The sequence below is a fragment of the Pezoporus wallicus genome, unplaced genomic scaffold (genome assembly GCF_028554395.1).
Source record: "Pezoporus wallicus isolate ANWC-B61680 ecotype Strahan unplaced genomic scaffold, APGP_CSIRO_Pwel_v1 contig_5863, whole genome shotgun sequence".
Classification (NCBI taxonomy): Eukaryota; Metazoa; Chordata; class Aves; order Psittaciformes; family Psittacidae; genus Pezoporus; species Pezoporus wallicus.
Genome location: NW_026635152.1, coordinates 351,383 through 375,936, shown reverse-complemented (window position 1 = coordinate 375,936; position 24,554 = coordinate 351,383). Strand labels below are relative to the sequence as shown.

General features: G+C 55.2%; 1 protein-coding gene and 1 long non-coding RNA gene across 2 annotated transcripts in view; both read right to left on the bottom strand.

Moving 5' to 3' along the window:
• Nucleotides 1-4,149: 4,149 nt before the first annotated feature.
• Nucleotides 4,150-24,554, bottom strand: part of LOC130596296 (uncharacterized) — a 35,136-nt gene continuing 14,731 nt past the window's right edge. The window contains exons 6-26 of the mRNA XM_057403753.1: nucleotides 20,380-20,536; nucleotides 19,370-19,460; nucleotides 18,644-18,727; nucleotides 17,624-17,809; nucleotides 16,480-16,719; nucleotides 14,844-14,936; nucleotides 13,958-14,030; nucleotides 11,951-12,149; nucleotides 11,492-11,534; nucleotides 9,915-10,050; nucleotides 9,659-9,802; nucleotides 9,006-9,140; nucleotides 8,659-8,772; nucleotides 8,413-8,547; nucleotides 8,156-8,247; nucleotides 7,798-7,971; nucleotides 6,815-6,927; nucleotides 6,280-6,388; nucleotides 5,989-6,087; nucleotides 5,544-5,715; nucleotides 4,150-4,597 (exon numbers count right to left, since the gene is read on the bottom strand). Coding sequence (XP_057259736.1) covers nucleotides 4,464-4,597; nucleotides 5,544-5,715; nucleotides 5,989-6,087; nucleotides 6,280-6,388; nucleotides 6,815-6,927; nucleotides 7,798-7,971; nucleotides 8,156-8,247; nucleotides 8,413-8,547; nucleotides 8,659-8,772; nucleotides 9,006-9,140; nucleotides 9,659-9,802; nucleotides 9,915-10,050; nucleotides 11,492-11,534; nucleotides 11,951-12,149; nucleotides 13,958-14,030; nucleotides 14,844-14,936; nucleotides 16,480-16,719; nucleotides 17,624-17,809; nucleotides 18,644-18,727; nucleotides 19,370-19,460; nucleotides 20,380-20,536 — 2,723 coding nt within the window. The 3' untranslated portion in view covers nucleotides 4,150-4,463. The remainder of the gene's footprint in view (nucleotides 4,598-5,543; nucleotides 5,716-5,988; nucleotides 6,088-6,279; nucleotides 6,389-6,814; nucleotides 6,928-7,797; nucleotides 7,972-8,155; nucleotides 8,248-8,412; nucleotides 8,548-8,658; nucleotides 8,773-9,005; nucleotides 9,141-9,658; nucleotides 9,803-9,914; nucleotides 10,051-11,491; nucleotides 11,535-11,950; nucleotides 12,150-13,957; nucleotides 14,031-14,843; nucleotides 14,937-16,479; nucleotides 16,720-17,623; nucleotides 17,810-18,643; nucleotides 18,728-19,369; nucleotides 19,461-20,379; nucleotides 20,537-24,554) is intronic.
• LOC130596463 (uncharacterized) lies at nucleotides 21,172-21,635 on the bottom strand. Its single transcript, XR_008971527.1, has 2 exons — nucleotides 21,402-21,635; nucleotides 21,172-21,274 (listed from the first exon to the last, which is right to left on the bottom strand). It is a non-coding gene; the product is annotated as an uncharacterized LOC130596463 (long non-coding RNA).

Below are 24,554 nucleotides of genomic sequence, written 5' to 3'. Positions count from 1 at the left end.
TCTCAGCCCACGCCACTGCGATTTCCCAGGGGAACCCAGCCAGGAGCCAGCCGATGGGTGGTAACGTGCTAAGCCACAGCCGCTGATCGCATGCAAATCCCTGGCCATGACCCAGCCCGACTGTCGGGAATTGCGGCCCCGGGTACGGGCAACACGTGACAAAACCCTGGCCTCAGTGGCCATGGGGTCCAGCACGCTCCGTGGTACCCAAAAGCCCCCAAGGTAAATCAGGGAGAGCGTTCCTCCCTGCGCCCTGCTTGGAGAGGGGATGCTCTTTGCACCCCATCCCTTCTCAAAACATGTTTTTCTAATCTTCGTGACAAGCTCGGTTGCATTGAAGCATTTTGGGACAAGACAAGCCAACGCTTCAGCCTGTAAAGCGGCGGTCTCCAAAGCATCCAGCGCATTCAGCAATCGTGTGTGATTAATAAAGCCATATCGCATTCTTCCACCCTTGGCCTGGTGCTAAGTTGTAAGAAATCTGGCTCCAAAACTGCAACAAAATGGTTGCTATTCTCCAAGGGCCGCTCAGATCCCTCGTTACTCATCCCTTACTTGGGCAAAAATGACATTGACTGCTCCTGGAGATGACAGCCTTAATTGAGTTCAATAGGAGTTTAGGCTGAGTAAGGCATGAGCAAACAAGCGTGCATTAGCCCATGAATAAAAGCCTGATCTGCAAACGTTTAGGAACACATGGAACTCCATGCAGGGGAGTACCAAGGGGGTCACCGCTGTGCCAGGCCTGGTTCAGCTCCGGCTTCAGCTTGGCTACAGAATCCAACCCAACTGCTGGCACCACTGGGATGAGCTGGTTCTGGATTGCAATGATCCGAGCCTGCTTTGGTGGTTTGTTTCAGTCCTGTCTCTTTATTTGTATTTCTTTTCCTCCTTCAGAAGTCCATAATCCCTGTTTCTGCTTTTCTTCGTCCACTGGTGGGAACAGCAACTTCCTTTCCCAAATTATAATATAAAAGAGCTGCAAGCAGCAACGCCATAAATAATATTTTCTTATGGCCAGAACATCCAAGTCTAGGCAAGACACCAAGAACAGCTACAACATTGTAAAACTCCAACACTTCTGCAGAATGGATTCACTAATTAAAAAATGATTCCTTTCTAAAGCACTTGGAAAACATTGGCTTTCCCAGTACTGCCTGACGCTTGCTGTGGCAAGCGAGAGCCCATCCTGCAAACCCACAGCCCACGAGTCTGCCTTTCCCTCTCAAAAATGTCCCCAAAATAAATACACAGAGAGGGCAAGGGAGAGACAAACACCTCGTCCCCATCACTTCTTTAGTTCATTAATGTATCACCACTTCAAAGCATGGAGCAAGAGCCCCCAAAGCTGAGGCAGCGCTCTCCGCTGGGCACGGCCCTCTCTGGGAACCCACCCGACAGCTCTAGCCCTTCCATTGCTTGGTAAGAAGTTATCCCACATGGCCTTCGCTCCTGGACCTGCTGGGACGGATCCAGCCCCTTCCCTCCACAGGCGGCATCCAGCCCCTGTGGCATCCAGCCCCATCCATGGGGCATTTGGCCTTTTGAAGCCCTGCAGAAATACCCCACATCCCCCCTGAGAGTGAGTCAGTGCTCAGTGCTGGGCACATGGGGTCTGGGGCAGAGGAGAAGCAAAGAAGAGCCCCCCATTTCCATCCTCCTGCTCAGCTCTGGACCAGCGTGCTTCCACCCACTGGAGCGGGATGGGGATGCAGCACCCAGCGCCTGCAAGAGCCACCAGCATCACAGTGACGTTGGTCCTGGCTCAGCATCAGGCTGGAACCTCCTTTATTTTTTTCCTCCCCTTTGCCTTATAGCCATCTTTGCAAAAACTAAAGCACATTTCCCAGGAGATTCCCTTGAGGAGCTGCCAGCAGTCGCCACTGGCCATCGGCCATGCCTGTGCCTGTGCGCGCTTCATGGGGTTAAATCTATCCTTGCACTGTCGACCACCTGAAATGAAGCTTCAGAAGCCACAAAGCCTTCCTGGTGTAGGGAACGCATCATCCCTGGGGCAAGAGGAAACCCTTTCTCCAAGGAAGATGGGCACGTTGGGCTCAAACGCTGTTGATAAGGCTCCCTCTTTCTCTTTTCCTTTTTTTCCTGATCTTTTCTTGCAGCAAGCATTCCTTTCACACCCACGCACCCCCCGGCATTCCCAACCATTGGTCTGCCGGCGCATCCGTCACACTTTCCGTCGGCCAAAGTAGATACACATTTCAACTGCTTCCATTCCTGTCTCCTCTGGTGTTAACAGCCAGCGCAAACAAAGAGCCCGAGCATCCATCGCCCTACTGAATTGTTTGCATTTGTTCCTTTGGCTGCAGTTGGTTTGGGTTAGAGGGTTTATATAAGTGATTTGGGGTTCTGGGATGGGGTGGCATGGCATTGGTCACCCATGGCAGAGGGTTTCACTCTGCTTGGGCTGCAGGCTGGGAACGCCAAGGGGTTTGCAAGCAATAATAGGCAACACAAAAGCTTTTTGGGTGAGGGGAGGGAGAAACTCCCCAGGGAGCAGCTGGGGTATCAGCAGCTCATGCTCCAGTGAGAGCCTGGGGAGCCCTAACTACTTTTTCTTACCCCACTTTGGCTTTTCTGCTTCCATCAGAGAGGACAGGGACAAGTGTTAGGCTCAACTGTTAGCCAAGCTGCTCCCAATTCCAAACAGATGTTGGGATCACAGCTGGATCTGTGGACAGAAAGCTCTTGCTTTCCCCACATTTGGTGCTCATACCTAGCCAGGGGATGCTGGTCCCAAACCGCTGATTCTCCCTTTAGCTTACAAGAAGGTCTCTGATCTCACCACAAGGATAAGGAACGATGTCCCACGCAGTCCCTTTGTCCCTGAGCTGTCTGCCTTCATCTGCCCCACCACAAATGTATGCAGATGAATCACGGAGCCCACATTCATGCAGATGGTGGGAAAACCTTGGCTCCACCCATTAAGCCACTCTGGCAGATGCTCTCCAGAGGTCTCTCTGCAGCTCACGGTCCTGCAATCACTGTGAGAGACAGTTTCAGGCCACAGCATCATTGTGACACTGCGCAGCAACGATGAGCATCCCTCTTGCACAACCACATCTGCCTCATCCATCTCCTGCTCCTCAGCCTTTCTGTCCCAGCTACCTCTCACAGTATTAACTTGGGAGGCTTAGATCACCCACAGAATGGGGAAAAAACTGTGTGTGTCCTGGGAAGGGGACCCCAAACTGTATCAGGCCACCCTGTGGTCAGTGTATGAGCTGAACTGGTGAGAGTACTATTAGGGGGTCAAGGACAGCGTGGGGCACCTTGGCATGTCCCATTGCTTCTCACACTGAATTAATCAAATTTGGGACTGTCCATGCAGCCAAATCCTCACCCCACAAAGGTGCATTAGTGCTGGAAATGGGGCACAGGCTGCCTTGCTCCCCCCAACCTGCCCTCTCCATCACCTCTCCTTCCCAATGACTCCCCCCAGACCCCTGTAACATCCATGGGTCTATGTCCTGAGGTGGCATCTCCCGTCTGCACCTCCCCATGAGCAGGAAGAACCTATGGGGTGTGCAGGGCTCCAGATCACCACCAGCCCAGGAGGGTCTGGAGGGATGGGGGGACACGGGGAGCCTGGCTGGGTGCTGAGTGTGACTCAGCACCGCACCACACCTGGTGAGTCACCCACCAGCACTTCCTGGTGCACCCAGAGTTTTCCCTTCCAGGTCCCTCCTGGCAGCATTGCCCCTGCCCAGCCCCGTGCTGGTGATGCCAGCTCTGCCTCACGTGGCTGCCGGTGCCTCCCCTTGGCACGTGCCCACGCGGTGCCAGGGCTCTGGGTGCCAAGCTGCTCCTTAGGGACCCAAATTCCCAAAGGTTTCCAGGTAGTGGAATTAGACCCAGTGCATGGAGAGCCCTGGGTGTGCAAACACATCACGGGCACTGCATGGCTGCTTGCACCAGGGAAAGATAGGGCAAAAAAGGTTGGACTTGATCTTAAAGGTCTTTTCCAACCTAATTGATTCTATGATTCCATGAATAAAGCGGTTTGGTGCTCAGTGGCTGGGGGGGTGGGGTGGGGGGTGTCTGTGCACACTCATAGGCAGATGAGGAAACACAGAGACCACCAACCCCCCCCTCTCTGAGAGACCAAGCTACAAAATGCAAACCAGAATCTAAAACGGTCAAAAATAAAAAAAGGGGGATGAGTTTCCAGGATCTAAGTCCAAGAAATGTCTCAAAGGGATGAGATTGGGATCACAGTCAGCCTCATCTGCTAAATATACCCTGAGCTTGACTCTGCCATCTGGCCCCAGTTTGCCTGGATAAGTGTCCCACTGTGCTCTGCAGGCGTCGTGCACCTCCAACCACCACAGGAGCAGCTGTAACCATGAGCATTCACCATGAAGAAGGTGGAAATGGAGGAAGTGGAGCAGGACAAGGACACAGGAGCATCCACTGGGCACCAGCACGTGGTCCCTGTGCAGGTGCTACTCACAGGCCAGCTTCCCGTCGAAGCTGGAGAGAGCTATGGCAAAGGCCTGCACGGCACAGAGGGGGTAGTTGTAGTCCATGGTGAAAGCATCATCCGCCACGCGCCCAAACTGCATCACGATGTAGTCAGCTGTGGAAGAGAAAGTGAGAGGCTGGGCACCCATCCCACCCTTCCATAGAGCCATGGAATCAACTGGGTTGGAAAAGCCCTTTCAGCTCATCCAGTCCGACCCCAGCACTGCCCAGGCCACCCCTAACCCATGGCACTGAGGCCTCGTCTCCACGCTGTGTGAACACTTGCAGGGACGGTGACTGCAGCCCTGCCCTGGGCAGCCTGTTCCAATGCCTGAGCACCCTCTGGGGCAGGAATTGTTCCTCAGCTCCATCTAAACCTGCCCTGGGGCAGCTTGAGGCCCTTTCCTCTTTCCAATGGTGACATCCCAAAGAACCTGCTGCCCCCCCAGTACCGCAGTGCGTATTACCAAAAAGCATCATTTCCCCACTGCACGAACCACAGCACCCTTCAGTCCCCCCGCAGGGGCAGGGACCCCCCCGGCAGGGGACAGGGACCCCCCCGTGGGACCGCTGGGACCGGAGGGCGGGTGACAGGAAATCTGTATAAATAACCAGGGGCCCTCGAGGGGCTGTTTCTGTCCCGTAACCCAACACCCGAGCCCGAGGGCTTCTGACTGCGCCCGACAGGTGACGACGGCCGGCGCAGAGCCGCTGCCACCCCAAGGGACTGTCCCCAGGGCGCGTCGCACCCCGAGGTGACCCGCGGGCAGCGTGGGGTGCGTATGGGGGGGATGCCCTGGGGCAGCCTGGGCTAAGGGGGGGCTGTCAACGTCCTGGAGGTGCTCGGCACCCCGCGGGGTTTGTCACTGCCCTAATCTGCCTGGCAACAGATGACGCTCGCTCCCTCTGCCTGCACACGGTGCCTCAGGCCCTGCGTGGCTTCACCCCGGCACCCCAAAAGCAGCCACACGTGGGAAAATTAAACCTCAGCAAAACCAGGGGGTGCTGGGGCCGGCTGAAGGTGGTGCTCCCCCATCACCCCCCTTCCAATCCCAGCTTACGGTCACTGCTGTGCACGATCTGGAAGTTCTTCACGGAGGCGTGAGTGACCCGGCCGTGGAAGTTGAGGACGTAGGACTGTGTCTCATCATTCCACACCGGCGCCTTGTTGTGCAGCTCAATCACGTTGTCCATGTTTTTGTTCTGCCATCGCATCAGGAGACCATCGTTATCCTGGGGAGGGTGAGAGTGGGGAGCAGAGTTGGGGTGACTGTATCCAGAGCCCTGCTACCCTCCATGGGGTGCCCAGAGGATGCTCTGCAGCAGTATCCAGCTGGGAGCTGGGATCCAGCATGGAGAAAACAATACAGCTACCACATTTCCCACCTCCCAGGGAGGTGCTTTGAATCTCAGGGACACCTGAAATCTTTTCCATACCCTAAAATGGGCAAAATCCAAGGTGATCCCCAGCACATCCAGGCCCCAAGCAGTTCCTCCCCAACTTACATTTCGGGGCCGGATGGGCACCCTCTCGTTGTCAGAGTTCATCCCAGGGATGATGACCGTCATCTTCCGGGGGCCTTTGAACCCTAAAACATTGGTCTCCTGCAAAGGAAACCCCATCCCTAAAACCAGCAACCACTGCAGGCTGCAGCCTCTTGCGGGCAGCTGTAGGAGGGCTCAGGAATGGATCCAGCCCCATCCCACATCCCCGCCACCCCCTGGCAGCAGCCCAGTGAAGGGGTGCAGGTCAGGGACCCCCTTGCCCCTGCCCAGGACGTCCCAGGGGCTCCTTACATAGACCACAGCTGAGAGTTCCTGCCGCACGTTGGACCAGTCAGCGTTGGCCCTGTCGGGGTTCGCGCCGTTGTCGAACACTGTGAACTTCGTACCCATCAGGTTGGATCTGCAGTGAGGACAGGAGATGGCCGCAGCCGGTGCCACCAAGTCCCCTCTATGCCCCCAGCCCAGCTTTGCTCCAGCTGTAACACCCATGGCCAGTGCCATCCTTCCCATCCTTTAGCTGTTTGCTTGGGTTCAGGGCACCCCTGAATCGGGGTGTTAGAGGGTGCTGCCACCTCGGGGGCTCCCCTGCAATTGCTGTGCGGCTGCCAGCGGTGCAGCACGCTGGGACTTGCCGGGCACTGTTTCCAGCCATAACCTGTCTGCCTGGAGGAACCAGACAAGCTGGTTTTCCCCTCCCGGCCCCCCCGACACTCTTCAGGTTGGACCCAGCAACAGGGAACACTGAATTTAGCCTCCTGCTTGACCCAGCCATCGCCTGGGACAGCCAGCAACCCATGTAGCAATGGGGTGCCATCGCCAGCCCTACCTGAGCTTCCCAATGAAGTTCTCTCCTCCCCGTGACAGGTCGGTGGGATCGATGGAGATGAGGTAGTTGGAAGTTTTGCTTTTCTTCCGCTTCCTCCCGGCAAGGAGGAATACCTGCCAGGACAGGGGAACTTTGTGGGAACTGGGCATTATCACGGCCATCACCACCACTGTCCCCAGCTTGCCGTGCCCTCTGCACAAGGCTTAGCCCAACAGGTCACTGTCACAAGCTTGGGGAAGTCATGGACTGGAGATGATCCCCACAATACAGGCTGGGCCAGGAGGGTCTGAGCCCAGCCTGGCACCAGCATGGCTCTCCAGCCAACGTTTGCTCATCATCCCGGGTACCCTGTGAAATAGGCACTTCCCAGGAGGAATTGCAGGGGAAGGGAACAGCCCCATCCGGGACCCACCACCACAGTGGGATAGAACCCCAGACTGGTTTGGGTTTGGAAAGGATCTTAAAGCTCCTCCAGCCCCAACCCCTGCCACAGGCAGGGACCCCTTCCATAGAGCAGCTTGCTCCAAGCCCCTGTGTCCAACCTGCCCTTGAACACTGCCAGGGATGGAACAGCCACAGCTTCTCTGGGCACCCTGTGCCAGCGCCTCAGCACCCTCACAGGGAAGAGCTTCTGCCTTAGATCCAACCTGAACTTGCCCTGTTTCAGTTTGAACCCATCACCCCTTGTCCTATCACTGCAGTCCCTGATGAAGAGTCCCTCTCCAGCATCCTTGGAGCCCACTTCAGACACTGGAAGCTGCTCTGAGGTCTCCATGCAGCTTCTCTTCTCCAGGCTGAACAGCCCCAATGTTCTCAGCCTGTCTTTGTATCGGAGGTGCTCCAGCCCCTGAGCATCCTCGTGTCCTCCTCTGGACTGGAGAGGTGCCTCTGGGATGCAGGTGAGCATTTCCCCAAAAGCCTGAGGGTGCTCCTGCATGGATGCAGAGTCCCAGGGGTAGCCCCACATCCCAACCCCAACTCACCTTCTTGTCATTATCCAAGTGAAGGTAATAGGTGGGGTAAAGCCCCCGGTCCATCCCCTTCTTGTCCCGTGTCACCCGGCACTTGATGGTCACCCCCTGTGCCGCCGGCCGCAGCACAAACTCCTCCAGGTTGTCCACCTCAATAACAGGCGATGGGGCTCTCTCCTCCTTGGGCTGCAGCACAAGAGGGGATGGTGGCCCCACAGCCAAACCTGTGCCCTGCTCCTTCCCCAGCTCGTTGCTCCCCACCTCCCCTGGACTGTAGTGCTGCAGCTTCAGAGATGATGCTCCAGCTCCCCAACCCACCCTGGGGGGGAAGAGCTGCCACCTCCCACGGCTCTAAGGGTTTTCTTTGTACCTTCTTTGATTTCTTCCCTTTCCCCTTCTTGTTGGAGTTTTTCTGTGGGGTCTCCAGGGTCTCGTCCTCACTCTCAGCTGCTCTGGGAGGAGCTGCAGGCAGGGCATGGAGGGAAGAGCCTGATTCTGCTGAACCCCAAACCTGAACTCTGTGTAGACCCACAGCCATTGATCATAACCCCCTCTCCATGGCCAGGCTCACCCACACTCCTGCAGCACCCACCGCCCTCCACCACATCACCAGTGCTGGGCTCCCACCTTTCTTTTTGGCTTTCTTCTCCTTAGGGGGGTCCCCGCCGGTCTGGAAGAGGGATGCTGGGTTTTTCTTCTTTCCCGACCTGATGGGTTTGGTGCTGGAATCGGAATCATCCTCTTCATCACTGCTGGTGGCGGCTGGAGGGGATATGGAAGACATTGTCATGCAGCACTGGGTACTATCAGCTCAGGGTGATGCTATGGGGCAGCAGCACTGGTTGCTACCCCTTATCCCTGCTCTCCCTGTACCTTTCTTCTTGTTTTTCTTCTCCTTCTTCTCCCCATTCACCTGGAACATGGACATCGGCTCCTTCTTGGTGCTTTTAGCAGATTTGGCTTTGCTGTCAGGGTCACCCTTGTCGCCTGGTGCGATGGAGGAGCTGATGAGTGGCCAGACAGGGGACAGGTACAGGCAGTGATGGGCACAGGGAAGTGGCAGGAAGGGTTGAGCTCAGGGGAGATTTGGGGAGGGGGCAATTGCCCCACAGATACCTGAGCAATGGTGATGGAATGCTACGGACCTCTCATCCCACTAAGGACAGATTCAAGTGGCAACGAAACCAAGCTCAAGCCATCCCTGTCCCCTGAGTACTTACCCTTTGGCTTCAGCTTTTTCTCCCGGCTCTCACCCGAGGGGGACTCTTTAGGTAGTTTCTTCTTGAGCTTTTTTGGTGGATCTTTACTTTCCACCTCCTCTTCCTCCTCCTCATCCTCCGAGTCCTCAGCTGGCTCTGCCCAGAGGTGACACCAAGGCATCAGCAATGCGATGGCCTCCTGCATCGGGCCATCACGGTTTGCGAGCAGGGAACCTCCCGCGGCACCCATCCCACCATGGCCATGGTGCTGGGGCCGTGGGTACCAGGCCAGCCGCGGCTGGTGGCCAGTGGCACATGGGACGTGTCCGGGGCCGGACACAGCAGGCGAAGGCACACTGCCACCTCCTGGCTGCAGAGCGGGGGAACGAGCCCCAGCTTTTTGTCCCGGAAAGATGTCCCGGGAGCGTGTCCCAACCCAATCCTGGCTCCCCAGCCAGCACTATGCACACAGCTCCCCTGCCACATCCCCCTTCTTCCTAGATCCACAGCTGGGGTTTGGTCCAAAAGCCCCTCAGACGCATGCAGAGTCCCTGCACTGGTGGCACCAGTGGGACATGGCATCCCTGCCATCGATGGCACCACTGGGACATGGTAGATGGGGATATAGGATGCCATGAGTGGGTGCCTGCAGAGGGGTGGGTGCTAACCCCCACCTTGCTGCTTCTTGGGGCCTTTGACCACACGTGAGCGGGGGGCTGGGCTCTCCTTTTTCCTCCGAGGCTCCTTGGTGAATTTAGGGTCCTTGTTGTTCTCCTCCTCCCCCTTCTCCTCCTTCTTCTTCCTCAGCTTCTTCACCCCTGTGTATTTCAAGAGATGCCTGTGATAGAGATGCCCCTGTTTGCGGGTGCAGGATGGGGGGACACGCTGGTGTCCCCCCATTTCCATGGGAGCTGGGGAGTCCGCGTTTACCCTGTGCCAGGGCTCGGGGCTCCTCCGTAGCCCCCCCCTCGCCTGGCTTCTTCACCCGAAGCCGCCGGGGCTTTGCCTCGGGCTCTGGAGCAGGCTCCTGCCGCTTCTTCTTCAGCTTCTGCCCCTGCGGGTGGTGCTGCAGAGACAGTGCCTGCCTTAAACCTCTTTTTCCTTGGCAAGGCAAACCCCGATCATACAGCACCAGCTCCCTTTCCGAAATACAGCCAGGCTTTTCGCACATGGGAGCAGGGACCCCAGGGACACACTCACACCTTAAAACGAGAGACTTACCATGGGGCAGCCCCACCGAGAAGGCAGAGGGAGGAAAACAAAAAGGGCTGTTAGCAGCCAGCCAGCCGCATGTCAGCCCCGGGGCCAAGGGACATGATGCTGGCACTGCCCCAGCACCATGGACCACACCAGCAGAGAGGGACAAGCTACACTGTGCCACAGGGACCTTGGCCTAGAGCCACCCCAAGCACCCATGGGCATCCCAGGGGACCTGAGCTGGGACAGGGGACATGAGGACAGCAACAGCCTGACTCCACATCCCCATCTCCTCTTGGTCCCATAAAAGGCTCCCAACAAAGACAAGGAGCGGTGGGGCTGTTACAGATGGAGGTCAACAGGAGAGGGGAAGCAGAGGATTAGGCACAACACACCTAATCCTGGTTAGGCAGGGCTATAAATAACTTTCATTTACCAAACACGGAGCATGTAGGGCAGCGCTTGGCTTCAGAGAGGAGATATCTGAGGAATGGGTGCCAGCTTGAGACCCTCAGAAAGTGATTTAATCAAATCCAGCTGTACCAGTGCACCCACCACCCAACCATGCACCTTGCCCCTTGCAGTGATGCAGCCATCTGTCCCTGCCAGATGCTCCAGCATGATGGGTGAAGGTGTTTGGCAAGAAGGGGCTTTAGATGGATCCCAGCACTGCGGATTTTGGGGGAGGAAAGCTGGGGGTCCCATAATGGAACTGGGAACTGGCTGGTTTCTTCCATGTCATCAGCTCACAGCTAAAAACTCCTTTGCATCCTTTAATCCCTTAAGCAGCTGGAGGGGGGGGGGGGTGGAGGATAACAACCCCTTTAGGCCTTAAGGAAGCCCTTTGAGGAGGGGCTGCTAATTAAACCAGGTGTGAATGAAATCGCTGCTGAGACCCCTCAGAGGCCGGGCAGCATCTGAGGGCTGGGCTGAAGCCCCTTGAGGAGGGTCTGGCCCTTGGGGTCATGGCCAGGGGAAAGTGAGTCACAGCCAAGGGCTTAACTGAGGGGCTTAATTAAAGCCTTAATGAGCGCTGAGTGCTCACCTCGAGGGCTGTGTGAAACTGGTGGGAAGGGGGTTTGGAAGGATGCACAAAGAAGCGGGGGGGGGGGGGGGGGGGGGGTTGTGGGATTTTCTTTACTTCCCAAAAGCTCCCCTGGGGTGCAGCATCCGGAAGGAGCATCCTGTCCAGCCCCAAGTCAGTCTCATTGTGGGGCCCTGGGGTTTGGGGGTCTCCGATGTCTCCAGACCTTGGGCCTGCAGCCAAGGATGGTGGCGCTGGGGGTGGGGGAGGAAGGGCTTTTTCTCACCTGCTTGGGCTTGTGCTGGGGGCTCCCCGGCTCTTCGCTGGGGCTGTGGGGCACAGAGAAAAGGGGTCAGGGGTTTCAGAGACCCCATGATCTCCGAGACCATCTGGCCAGGCAGCACCCCATTTCTGGGGAGAGGAAAGTCAGCCTTCATTTGGCTGCAGGAGCAACTCGCCCTGTCTCCACTGGGTGAAGCTCAGACAATAGCATCCTTCCTGGAGCCCAGGATAGACCTTGGCCGAGGGTGACAGCAATGATGTTAATATAAGACACCCCCACCAACAAACACTGTCTCTCTGTAGGCCAACAAGCATTACCACACCAACCCCAGAGCAAAAAACCAACCCGGATAAAGCAGCTCCTTAAATTGCATTTTAACTGGAAATAGGACAAAAAGGCACCGATGGGGAAGCCCAGCACACTTCCCGGCCCACAGGTCACATCCTGCCCACTGGCACTCACCTCTCTGCAGCCCAGACCTCGCGCAGGATCTCTGTCTGCAGTGGCATGGTTCCTGGTCCAGTGTCGAGCTGGCTGCTCCCTTCTCCTGCCCCAACCTTCCCTCCTCCCAGCACCAGCTGCTGACCTCTGCGGTCCCTACCAGCCTGGTGCTGGGTCCATGGGCTCAGCCACAATGGTCCAAGCGGCCTCACCGCATCAGCTCATCCACCTCTGTGAACCCCGTGGCAGGAAGAGCAGGCGAAGGAGATGATTAACTTTTTACTTCTCCTGAAACTCAGTAATAGGATTTCAGGGGCTGCCGGCCAGGAGAGCAGCTGGCAGGGCAGTAATCCCAGGAAAAGGGAGCCCCAAGGGAGCACATTGGGCACAGGGGGTCAATTGGACCCCAAGTGCCTTTTGGGGGTGCACAGCTCCTCCGCACACTGGGTGGGTTCCCTGGCATGGTGGAGCCACTCTCTCCAGCCTGGTATGAGCAGAGGAATGCAGAGGTTAACCTCACTTAATGTGCTTTTTTCCACCCAAAAAGCATGGAATCACAGAATGTTTTGTGCTGGAAAGAACCTTAAAGCTCCTCCAGCTCCAACCCCTGCCACGGGCAGGGACCCCTTCCATAGAGCAGCTTGCTCCAAGCCCCTGTGTCTAACCTGGCCTTGAACACTGCCAGGGATGGGGCATGTCTTTTATTTTGTGATAGAAAAGCAGGATTTGGGCTGTTTCGTGGGAGTTGTGCATGGGGGAAGGCAGCATCCCAACTCCAGGCAATGCCGAGGACTTCCCTATGGACCACAGCTCTGCTCCAACTCGGATCCCCCATCCCCAGGTCCCTTCAGGTCACTGCTCCTGCCTCACCCCGCTAACGCCACTGTATTCCCGTCCAAAGGCCACCTGGATGCTCTCCATGCAAAGCCGGACAAGCCAAGTGTCCTGGGTGCGCCCCATAACCCCTCAGCCTTGCCCAGCCCACCCCAGACCCCCCCCCCCCGCCGCCCCACTTCCTCCCGGTGCCGCTAGAGGGCATTTGAGCACCGCGCACCGGGACCCACCCGCGCCCCGACGGCTTCGGCGCCTTGGGTGCAAAGTGCTCCCCGCTCCGCTTTCAGCCCCAAACCGCACGGCGTCACCTGCCCGCGGTCGGTTTCTTTTCCACGGGGGTAAAAGCTCAGGGCGGAATAAGCAATAAATTTCCTTGGGGGGGGGGGGTGTGAAGGGAAGGGAACCCAGGAATTGCAAAGCAAGTTGTGGGGTTTGTGCTGTTTCCCATGGAAAATGTGGCTTGGGCTGCCCTCAGATGACTTTTTTTTCTTTGCCTGCAACAAAAAGAAGCCAATTCTTCGCAGAGCCCCTGGTCAGCACCCCCAGAGATGCTTTGCTGGCTCCGAAACACCCGGGGGATGCTGTAAAACCAGAGACCTGGATGAGCAGCAGCACAGCCGCAGGTAAGAAAATGGGCAGGCTTGAGAAATGGTGCTTCAGCTATCACCTGGTGGGACTAAAGAAGAGGAATTCTAACACAATCTGGGTTATACCCCAAGACTGTGGCAGAGGGGGTGTAACAGGGACAGGCAGAGGGTGCAGAGGGACCTGCATGGCTCTCTGCTCCCTCTACCAAGGGTACACAAACCTCCTCCATCCACGCCGGAGCCCCTTCCCAAAGGTAAGCACTGGCAAAAAAACAAAAGCATCAGGACAATCCTCCCCCGCCACCCTCCCCCCAGGATGGTGCTGGTAAAAAGGGACACCAGTAAATTCCTTAACAAATCCCTTGCTGGAGCCGGGGCATCTCCACATCCTCCCCCCAGCAAGCCCGTTTGCTGAGCAGGATCCAGAGAAAACACTTCTTTATTCTTTTCTTCAGTTGTTTATTTTTAAGCTCCAAAAAGGGCTTTACAAAGAACAGACAGGAAAACTAAAGCTGTTCTGACAGTGTCCCTTTAGGATGCAGGGCGACCACAGCCAAGGTGGCAGCAGCACCGGTGCAAAGACACAATGTGCCCCAGCCCCCCTCACCACAGCAGCGAGCTGTGAACGCATGGTCCCAGCCCAGATCCAACAACGTCTCAAGCCCTGCTCTTTTCTTCCCCTGTAAGGAGCCCAAATAAGCAATAAAATCACTTAAAGATGGGTGCTGAGGGATGCGCTGCAAGCCATGGATTGGTTGCCTGCGAGCAGTGCAGCTGGACAGGTTTTACTCTCCAAGGACACAGAAACTGGCTTCTTCAAAGGATAAAGTGCTCACCAAAACCCTGGTTACAGGCAAGCCACATCCTATCACCAAGTGGCTGCAATGGAGGTGATGCAGATCCTCACCCTCATCCCCGGCTTCACACTGCAACCCTTTTGGCCACACAAGAAACCACCAGGAGAGAAGACCCATTTCTGTGCCCACCCCAGTGAGTACCCACAGGTGTCAAACCACCGGGTGCTGTGGGGAGCTGGGTGCCACCCGTGCCTATGCCAGCAGCACTCCCCTCACCGGCACCAGCAACCGGAGGCCGCACTGCAGTGTACAAGGAGCATCTCCCACATCCCAATCCCAGGAGGACCCAGGACAGCTGACACAAAGCCAGAGGAGCTGGGACGAGCTGCCTACGGAAACCTCCCAAGAGGCAAGAGTTTCAATTTTTATTATGATGATGATGATGATGATTTTTGTCTTTCTCTCCGTTTCCACACTGTTTGTTCCACGTGTGGTGGTCCCACAGCATCCCGCCACTCCCGCTCGGCCCAGGGCGGTGGGACAGGGTTCGGATTTTCCTTTGCAAGGTGCCTTTTTGCTTCCACGATCACACAAACTGTAACAAGCTTACAAGAAAACACTGGCGAGTCCTGAGGTCTGACAGCAATCTTCTTCTATGGGCAGGAGGCTCTCCCTTCCCCTCCTCCTCCATCATACATGTCCTTTAGCATCTTCAGCATCAGGTTTTGATCCCTTTTCACAAGCTGCTCTCTCTGCTACTTTTTCAACCCGGGTTTTGCTAGCTGCTTCCTGCAGGACGGCAAATACAGCACATAGTTGGGAACAGGAGAAAGAGCAGGCAGTTACAGTGATGCTGGGGATGGGTGCAGGCAAGCCTGGTAGAGCAGGCAAATCACAGAATCAACCAGGTTGGAAAAGACCTTTAAGATCATCAAGTCCAACCTTTACACCAGCACTGCCAAGGCCACCACAAAACCAAAATTCCCATCCTAGGAATTCCTCCCCATGTGAGATCCTCCCTGCCTGTACACAACTGCAGTTCACACTGGGGGCTCTTGTTTTCTTGGCTCAGCAGCTGGACAAGGTTACAGCTCATCAGCTCAGCAAGCCTTTGGGGAAGGGATGGGATCCCCTGGAAATGGTGCAACCCACCTGGATCAGGCTGAGAGAGCTGGGCTGGGTCAGCCTGGAGAAGAGAAGGCTCCTGAAGGGGAGACCTGAGAGCAGCTCCAGTGCCTGAAGGGGCTGCAGGAAAGCTGGAGAGGGGCTTGGGACAAGGGATGTAGGGACAGGCCAAGGGGAATGGCTTTAACCTGCCCGAAGGGAGACTGAGATGAGCTCTTAGGCAGAAGCTCTTCCCTGTGAGGGTGCTGAGGTGCTGGCACAGGGTGCCCAGAGAAGCTGTGGCTGCCCCATCCCTGGCAGTGTTCAAGGGCAGGTTGGACACAGGGGCTTGGAGCAAGCTGATCTATGGAAGGGGTCCCTGCCCGTGGCAGGGGTTGGAGCTGGAGGAGCTTTAAGGTCCCTTCCAACACGATCCAGTCTGGTTCTATGATGGAAGCAAGGCACTGACATGGAGCAAGCCTGGAGAGAGGAACAGGGCAGCAGGACAAGTAATTAAGGCAGCAACATCGGAGTGGGGATGTAAGAGCCTGAGCTGTACGTAACAGCCCATACACTGGCTGTGGGGGCAGGAGAGGAGCACTAAGGCACAGCACAGCCCCACGCCTGCTCCAGCCATCACTCTCCCTGACCTGAGCTGGTTATCCCAGCACACTGCTTCCTAGTCACTTATTCCACAGCCAGGCCCCAGTTCAGAAGAGATTAAACCATAAATGACCTACACAGATGGCTTGCAAAGCCATGTCCTCTCTTGTTACAGTACACCAGGTTTTGTTCAGAGGAATGCTGGATGAGAGCCTGTTACAAGATGGTGATCTCTCCATTCGAGCACAGGAGCAGGCTATTGCCTTACCAGCTGCAGGAAATCCATCCTATCATGTCTCAAAATACCCTTGGCCGTGCCAGAGACAGAATGACATTTCATTTTACCAGTGACCAAGAGGTCATCAACACTCACTGGCTGGGAACAGCAAAATCGAGTCCAAATGCTCACCCTGTTATCAGCTCTCGGGAGCTCACAGCACAAATACTTCCATTGATGACTGAGCATCTGATGGCAGCCTTTGGCTAAGAGAGACCCAGAAATAAACCACTTCTTCCCACTGCAGCAGGCTCTATCCCTCCATCCTCAACCTGATCTATAATTCGTTTTAACTCGTCTCTTTGCATGACAAACCAGCTGAGCATCCTGCTAGATGGCAACACGCACCTTTGCATCCCTCTCTGCAAACTTTGTGAACATGTTGGCGTAGATCCTCCGGTCCCGCTCGTTGTGTTCCTTTGTTTTCTTCTGGCACACAGAGATCTGGGATTTTGCTGCTTTGTTCTGTGGATTCACTTCCAGCACTTTCTGAAAGTCACATTTTGCCAGCTCAAACTCGTTCATCAATAACCTGGCTTCGCCCCTTCGGTACAAACCCTTCTCGTTGTCCTGGTCCAGTCCTAGTGCCTGCAAACACACAGGTCCCCGTTAGCAAACTGGGGCTCCCACAACTGACCCCCTTAGGGTCATACCCTCATTAAATGTGCAGAAATTAGGACAAGGTGGCTTCAAGTCTCCAGAGCACTTGCATCTTGCTGAAGAACTGACTCGTCTCCATCAGCAGCTGGCAGGTTGATAACATGGTTTACTTATGTCTCCAGGCTTAAAATCCCCCTGAGAGTAGCTGAGTCGATGGGAGACAAACCCACAGGCAAGAAATCAGGTGTAAATGCTGAACGTGAGCCCAGAAGATCACAGGCAGCTCAGAGGTGGGGAATCAATGGACTGAATGTGCTTTTGTGTCCCTGCTTTAGCAAGAACATTATTTTCCTTTACTAAAAGCCACAAACGCATCTTGGAGATGACTTACCTTTCAGATTAAGGCAACTAGCCTTAATCCCGGGTGCAAGAGGAGATGCTCACATCTAAGCCTTTTATGAAAGAATTAATAGTTTCCTGACAAGGATGAGGTTGCTGCTCTTTAGGGGCCTGGCAAAGCCCCATCCCATCCCCCAGTGATCAGCTGCAGCTCTAGCAGACTGTCCCTGCTGTACCCAGATCAGCACCAAATGCCCATATCCAGCCCAGGCAGACCCAAACAGTATCTGAAGGCTTCCAGCCCATGCAGCATCGAGTTCTATGGATCTGGATTGTCCTAAGCCCATGCCCAGGTGGATTTTGAACCCCAGAAGGCACTTTTGCTCCAAACACACAGCATCCACAAAGACTCTGAGGCGCAGAAGAGATGGTGGCACCATCACACTGCCATTTGGAAATTGCTTCTCGTACGAAATGAAACTCAAAACCCCCCAAACTCCCAATGAAAACATTCAGCAGGAGAGAATGCTCCAACTGTCTTGTGCACCTCTACCTTATCACAGCACTCCACAGCTTTGGTGTACTCTCGCAGCTTCAGGTAGCACATGGCCAGGTTGAGGAAGGCAGCCAGGAGGAAGGAGTCGGAGGCTTTCGACTCTTTCTCAGACAAGCCATATTCCATTTCCAGCCAGGACACGATCTTCCCATACTGAATCACTGCCTGCAGGTATTTGCCTTCCTGGGGTGGAGCAAAGAAGAAGAGGCTAGAGGAACCTGTGCTGACAACGCTCAGTCTGCTCCCGAAACATCCTGCAAACAGGTTACAAGTTTAACGTGGGGTGTCCACTAAATAAATGGAGGACGATGCCAAGTACCTACAAATCCACCAGGGCTTGGCTCAAGCTGCTGCTGTGCAGCCCCTGTGAATCATAGAATCAACCAGGTTGGAAAAGCCCTTTAATCCCATCCAGTCCAACCATTCCCAGCACTGCCAAGGCCACCCCTAACCCATGGCACTGAGGCCTCGTCTCCACGCTGTGTGAGCACTTGCAGGGACGGTGACTGCAGCCCTGCCCTGGGCAGCCTGTTCCAATGCCTGAGCACCCTCTGGGGCAGGAATTGTTCCTCAGCTCCATCTAAACCTGCCCTGGGGCAGCTTGAGGCCGTTTCCTCTTGTCCCATCCCTTGTTCCTTGGAGAAGAGACTACAAAGATCCTGGAGACAGACTCTTCATGAGGGACTACAGTGATAGGACAAAGGATAATGGGTTCAACCTTAAAAGAGGGGAGACTGAGATGAGCTCTTAGGCAGAAGCTCTTCCCTGTGAGGGTGCTGAGGTGCTGGCACAGGGTGTCCAGAGAAGCTGTGGCTGCCCCATCCCTGGCAGTGTTCAAGGCCAGGTTGGACACAGGGGCTTGGAGCAAGCTGCTCTAGTGGAAGGTGTCCTTGCCCATGGCAGGGGTTGGAACTGGATGATCTAAATCTTGATCTAGTATCTACTAAGTCATCTATCTGATGGTCAACCCGAATTTATGTCTAGCTCCCTTGTTCCACAATCGTCAACCTTACAAACCTTGAAGTACATCGTGCCTTTCTCCTTGACGATGGCAGCCTGCTCCAGCTTCTCTTTTGTGTCCATCTCCCACGACTCCTTGGCCTGAAAGAAATACTTGGAGCAATCCCAGTGGCAGCCCACCGCATCCAGCAGGACCACACAGCTTTCCAGGATTGCTTGCAATGAGCAGGACTCCTCAGGGCATTATTACCAAGGGTAGATCCAGCAGCAATGGGTATGAGGATACACCCAGAGCATGTACAGGGGTGAAGACCTGAAGCCTTTTACAAGAGTGGAACCCCCACCAGGTTTGGGATTTCTCACTGCGCCAAGGTGATTTATCCACCTGAACCCTACAGGAGGAAAAGCCCTGAGAGATGTGGTGGGTCTCACTCCTGCTCCGACCAGAGTGATGCCTGAGGAGGGGACCCAGCCAGGGATGCAGGACAGCGTCACTTGCCCATCCCATGGGCATCTCTTGCATCCTGTCCCCAGTATCCCAGCGAGCACAGTGGCTGGGCACACTGACTTGTATCTGTGCAGCCCGGGGCAGGGGGGGAGAAAAAGGAGAAAAAAAACTTAAGAAGGTACAAGAGGAACAAGGTGAGGAACAAACGAGACCCAGGCTTGGAGCCCAGCCCAAGAGATCCCTGGTGACGTCCCCCCTGCAGCAGGGGCTGGGCTGCAGCCATGCCAGGGGCAAAGGGTGGGCACTGCGAAGGGAACCTTGGCGCCTGCCCTCACCTTCTCAAAGCTCTTCAGTGTGACCTCGTAGACCAGCTCCGTGTTCGCCTGGATGCCGTACTTCGGCTTCCCTGCCTCGCCGAAGCCGTACCTGACCGGGCAGAAGGAGCTGTCAGAGAAGGGGGAATCTTCCCTTCGTCAGCGTTTGGCCATGAACTCAGACCCAGGCTGCCAATTCCCATCTCACCCCCAACTCCACATCTGCAGCTTTCTAGTGTTTCGTGGCCAAGGTGATGTTCAGCCATGGGCTGGGTCAGCCTGGAGAAAAGGCAGCTCCTGGGAGACTTCAGAGCAGCTCCAGTGCCTAAAGGGGCTGCAGGAAACCTGGAGAGGGGCTTGGGACAAGGGCCTGTAGGGACAGGCCAAGGGGAATGGCTTGAACCTGCCCGAGGGGAGACTGAGATGAGCTCTTAGGCAGAAGCTCTTCCCTGTGAGGGTGCTGAGGCGCTGGCACAGGGTGCCCAGAGAAGCTGTGGCTGCCCCATCCCTGGCAGTGCTCAAGGCCAGGTTGGACACAGGGGCTTGGAGCAAGCTGCTCTATGGAAGGGGTCCCTGCCCGTGGCAGGGGTTGGAGCTGGAGGAGCTCTGAGGTCCCTTTCAACCCAAACCAGTCTGGGATTCTGTGATTCTATGTTACTCTCCACAAAGATACCTGACAACACTCAATTCATTATATAGTGGGAATCACCATTTCCACTATGATTCCAATCTGAATCAAATCCATCTTTTTATACAGGTTTCCATCCAGTGAAGACAAATCCCATGCGATTTCCAGGGAGACATTTTCCTTTCAGCCACAGGACTTGGATAAAACTTTTACCTGATTTTCCGAAGCATCTCCAGATTCCTACCTACGTGCCACTGGTCCCTCTTGCCATCCCCACCAGCGCTAACCCAAGGCTTTCCTGGAGGGTCCTATTTTCAGGATTGCTGTTTTCCATGACTGCTAAACCAACTTTGGATGCTGGAAGCTTAGAACTAGATGGCATCCCCGCAGGGGTGCTCCTTACCGTGGCGCGAGGTAGAGGATGCAGTGCTCTCCCCTCTGCATCTTCTCCAGGGCTTTGTCAATGCCGATGGGGATGTCGTGGTCCTCCCCTTCACCCACAATGAACTTCACATCTTTGCAGTCGAACCTGGTGCCACCACAGAATCCCTCCAGATGAACTACGAGGGGAAAAGGGGACAGGGCAGGATTGCACCTGGAGCCACCCAAACCAAGGCAAGGTGGGCTCTAAAGAAAACATCTTGTAAAGCAGCATACAAAGCAGATCTCCTGAAATCAGGCAAAACCTCCAGCTCTGGAAGTGGGGAAGACACAGGGCTGGGGGTAGCCAAAGAGCCCCTGGGGAGGAGAAAGGGATGGGGAGGGCTTGGAAACACTGCTGAAGAGCAAGGCAGGCCCATCTCATCTACCCAAGGAGCAGACAACAGATAAACATCATGACTAATATGTTCCCCTTGTTCTCAACTGCACGAGTCAAGTCTTACTGGAACTGGATATTGCTCCTGGCACGCAGCCACGCAGTTTATCATGGCGATTACAGACCTCCTATACAGTGCTATAGCGCCTTGCCTTCCACCTCGAGAGCACGGCTGTGTTCTCCTGCCTCCAAGAACTCAAAGTACAAGATAAACTTGCCTCTTCTTCCCCCCCCCTTAATCTTCAACCAGGAACAGCCCCAGCCGCTGGCAGAAGCGCAGGCAGAGCGGACACCAGGTACCTGGCACATTCACCACCTGGTACTGCTGGCTGCCTTTCCACAGCAAGATTCTGCTTTATTTATTCCCTCCTGAAGCCGTTCCCAGCTTTGGGGACAGTTTTATGTTCTCTGCACTCTGCTTGCAAGGTACAAGGCACAACACGTGCAGGCAAATGTAAAGTAAAAGCAGTTTCCTGAGGAACTGATGTACCGTTAGGGGAAAAAAGCCAACACAAAACACACTTGTTAGGAGAAAAATCCACAGTGGGCATTGACGTGGTTAGAACTGTGTGTAACGGCTCCGCAGCACGGAAGGACATGAGCTTTACCTTTCCTTGCAGCAGAGGGAGCAGGATGTGACCCGAGGATGTGCACTGAGCCCCTCACCCTGGTGTCAGGGCAGCAGGAGGCAAGTGTAAGGACAAGCCAAAGCAGACGCTGCGCCAGACACAGACAAGAGGGTCCAGGCTCCATATGGGAGAGCTGCAGCCTGGGATGAAGGAAACCCACCCAGCTCTGCCCCACAGACACTTCCCTGTCCCAGAACCTATGGGAAGTCACCAGAATGAGACTCACAGACTGAGTGTGCAGCAGAGCTCCAACCCCAGGGCAGGTCCAGCTACGCTGCCATAACCACCCAAGGATGCCCTCTCCACCCCAGGGACAGGACACCAAGCTCTGCCTCACCACCCTGCTCCTGCCACCAAAGCCACACTGGGACCCGAGCTCAGCAGCACCCTGGGACACATCCTGCACCCATCACTGGCACGCGGTGACCATGCGCAGGCTCACCCAGAGCTCCTCCAGGGCTGACCTTGGCTTTTGCACTACCCAAAACCAAGCTGCAGCTGTTGTCTTAGGCATAAGAAAGTGGAAATTTCAGCCTAAAATACAGGTAACCCACAGCACCATGCATGTTCCCAGAGAGCATGGATCCATAATCCCCAAGCCCCAAAGCAGCAGCACTACAGCTCTCCCCTTTTCCCTGTCCCCAGCGGGACGTGGCAGCGACGGCGAGGTTCCTCTTTAAAACAGGATGCACAGGAGGATGCTGCGATCCTTCCCTTCAAGAACTGTTTTGCTCTACTTTAATTGCACACAAAATACACTGGATGAAGCGGGGGGGTGGGAATCTCCGCTTGGGTTTCCAGGAGCAGGTCAGCTGGTTGCAGTCGCTCTTGGATTACAGGGGGGAAGGCTCCGGAGGAACATCGCTCTGGTTGCAGCTCTGACTTATTGTTCTCTCGGTGCCTGCAGCGATTTTGTTTTTGAAGAGCTGAGAACAGAGTGTACCGAGTGCGGCTGGCACACGGACTTGATGTGCTGACAGCAATTTGTGCTCAGATTAAAAACGGAGAAGGAGGAGGGATGGGGGGGAAAGGTTGTAACAAAAGCTGGAATGCCAGATTTCAACTGCAGCCCCGGTTTTAAGGACCAGAACCGTGATTTTAGGATCTGTGTAACTTAAAACCTAAATAAAAGCTTTCAGAACTCCAGCCTGGAGATGCTTGTTCCTGGAAATGTGGTATCCCAGCTGGAATTAGGCTGGAAGAAACACCTCCCAGATACATGGCACCGAGAAACCATCGCTGCTCCCGTGGGTCACAGCCGTGCCCAAAGGTGGGCTGTGTGCTGTCCCCATGGCTGCTGTGCCATCCCAGCACAGTGCTCACCATGAACAGTGCTGCAGCTGTTGGGTTTGGGTTTAACTTTAAAAAAGTGTGTTTCATACAATCCTAGAATGAACCAGGTTGGGAAAGCCCTTTAATCCCATCCGGTCCAACTGTTCCCCAGCACTGCCAAGGCCACCCCTAACCCATGGCACTGAGGCCTCGTCTCCACGCTGTGTGAACACTTGCAGGGACGGTGACTGCAGCCCTGCCCTGGGCAGCCTGTTCCAATGCCTGAGCACCCTCTGGGGCAGGAATTGTTCCTCAGCTCCATCTAAACCTGCCCTGGGGCAGCTTGAGGCCGTTTCCTCTTGTCCCATCCCTTGTTCCTTGGGAGCAGAGCCCAGCCCCTCCTGGCTCCATCCTCCTCTCAGGCACTTGTAGGCAGCCATCAGGTCCCTCCTGAGCCTTCTCTTCTCCAGCCTGAACCCCCCAGGTCCCTCAGCCCTTCCCCATCACACTTGTGCTCCAGGCCCTGCACCAGCTCCGCTGCCCTTCTCTGGCCCCGCTCCAGCCCCTCAATGTCTCTCTTGTAGTGAGGGGCCCAGAGCTGAACACAGGATTCGAGGTGTAAGTTTGCACCCAAACTGCTCACTGCAGGGCAGCCTTGTGTGGCTCCTCCTTGTCCTCTCTCACAGTGATGTATTTAAGGATCTCCAGCCCCTGGATGAAGAGGGATGTATGGGACTAAATGAATTGAGGGCCATTTAAGCTGCGAACAGAGGCAGCGGGATGATGCCAGTGGGATCAGAGCAGCATTCCCTGTAGCTGCCTTCTCCACAGGCAGGACATCCATCATCACAATGACCACAAGCGTGCTCCTGCTTGCAGTGTTTGCTCTGATGGACGCATTCATTTGCAATAGGTAGAGCAGGGATAATAGGAGGGCACTATCACATGTGTGAGGAGCTTCACTTTTGGCTCCTTATGTCCTTTCAGAGAAATGACTCCTGGCTGGTGCCCTCCCTCCCTGCTTCAGTCCCTTCCTGAGCCATCAAAGCAGCATCATGTTCCAGAAAACCTCAAGCTGCAAAGGGAAAAACCACAGAGGGACCAGGGCTCTCCCCATCCTCCGCACTGGGCACGATGCTGCCTGTGAAGTGCTCACACATCATCAAAATAAAGAGGAACGCTGAATCCGTATGACTGCCATTACATTTAGTCTTTTAGTTTAATCTTTGGGGGTGCGGAGCCAGCTCGAAGCTCGGCTCGCAGCTGGTCCCCAGCTAGAATGCTCACTGCGGGAGAGGCAGACAGTGCAATCTGAGTCAGAAACTCATTCTTCCTTACGAGGAAGCCTCGTTAGAAGAACCAGTCATCTAAGGCAGGGAGCTTTATGAGCTGTCACAGCTCAGATCCAATTTCTCCTTTGCTAAAGGGAGTTAATCTTTGTGTACGGGAGCTCTGAAAGAGAGAAAGGAAATGCTCCCATACAGAACAAGCTCTGAGTCTGTGGCTGAGTGGTTCTTGGGAAGGAAAAGAAATAAAATCAGCTAGGCTGGAAAAGACCTTTAAGATCACTGAATCCGTGATCAATGAGCCTGGCTTCCCCCATCCAGACCCAAATAATGTCTGCTCCAGAAACAGGATCAGAACAGGAACAGCCCGTGAGACTGAGCTCCTCATTCTCCTGTATCAGCTGAGACCATCCTGGCCCCAGCAAACCCTGTTGATTCATTTCACAGAATCATAAAATGGTTTGGGTTGGAAAGGACCTTAGGATCCTCCAGTTCCAATCCCCCTGCCATGGGCAGGGACACCTCATTCTAGACGATGTCATCCAAGGCTCTGTCCAACCTGGCCCTGAACACT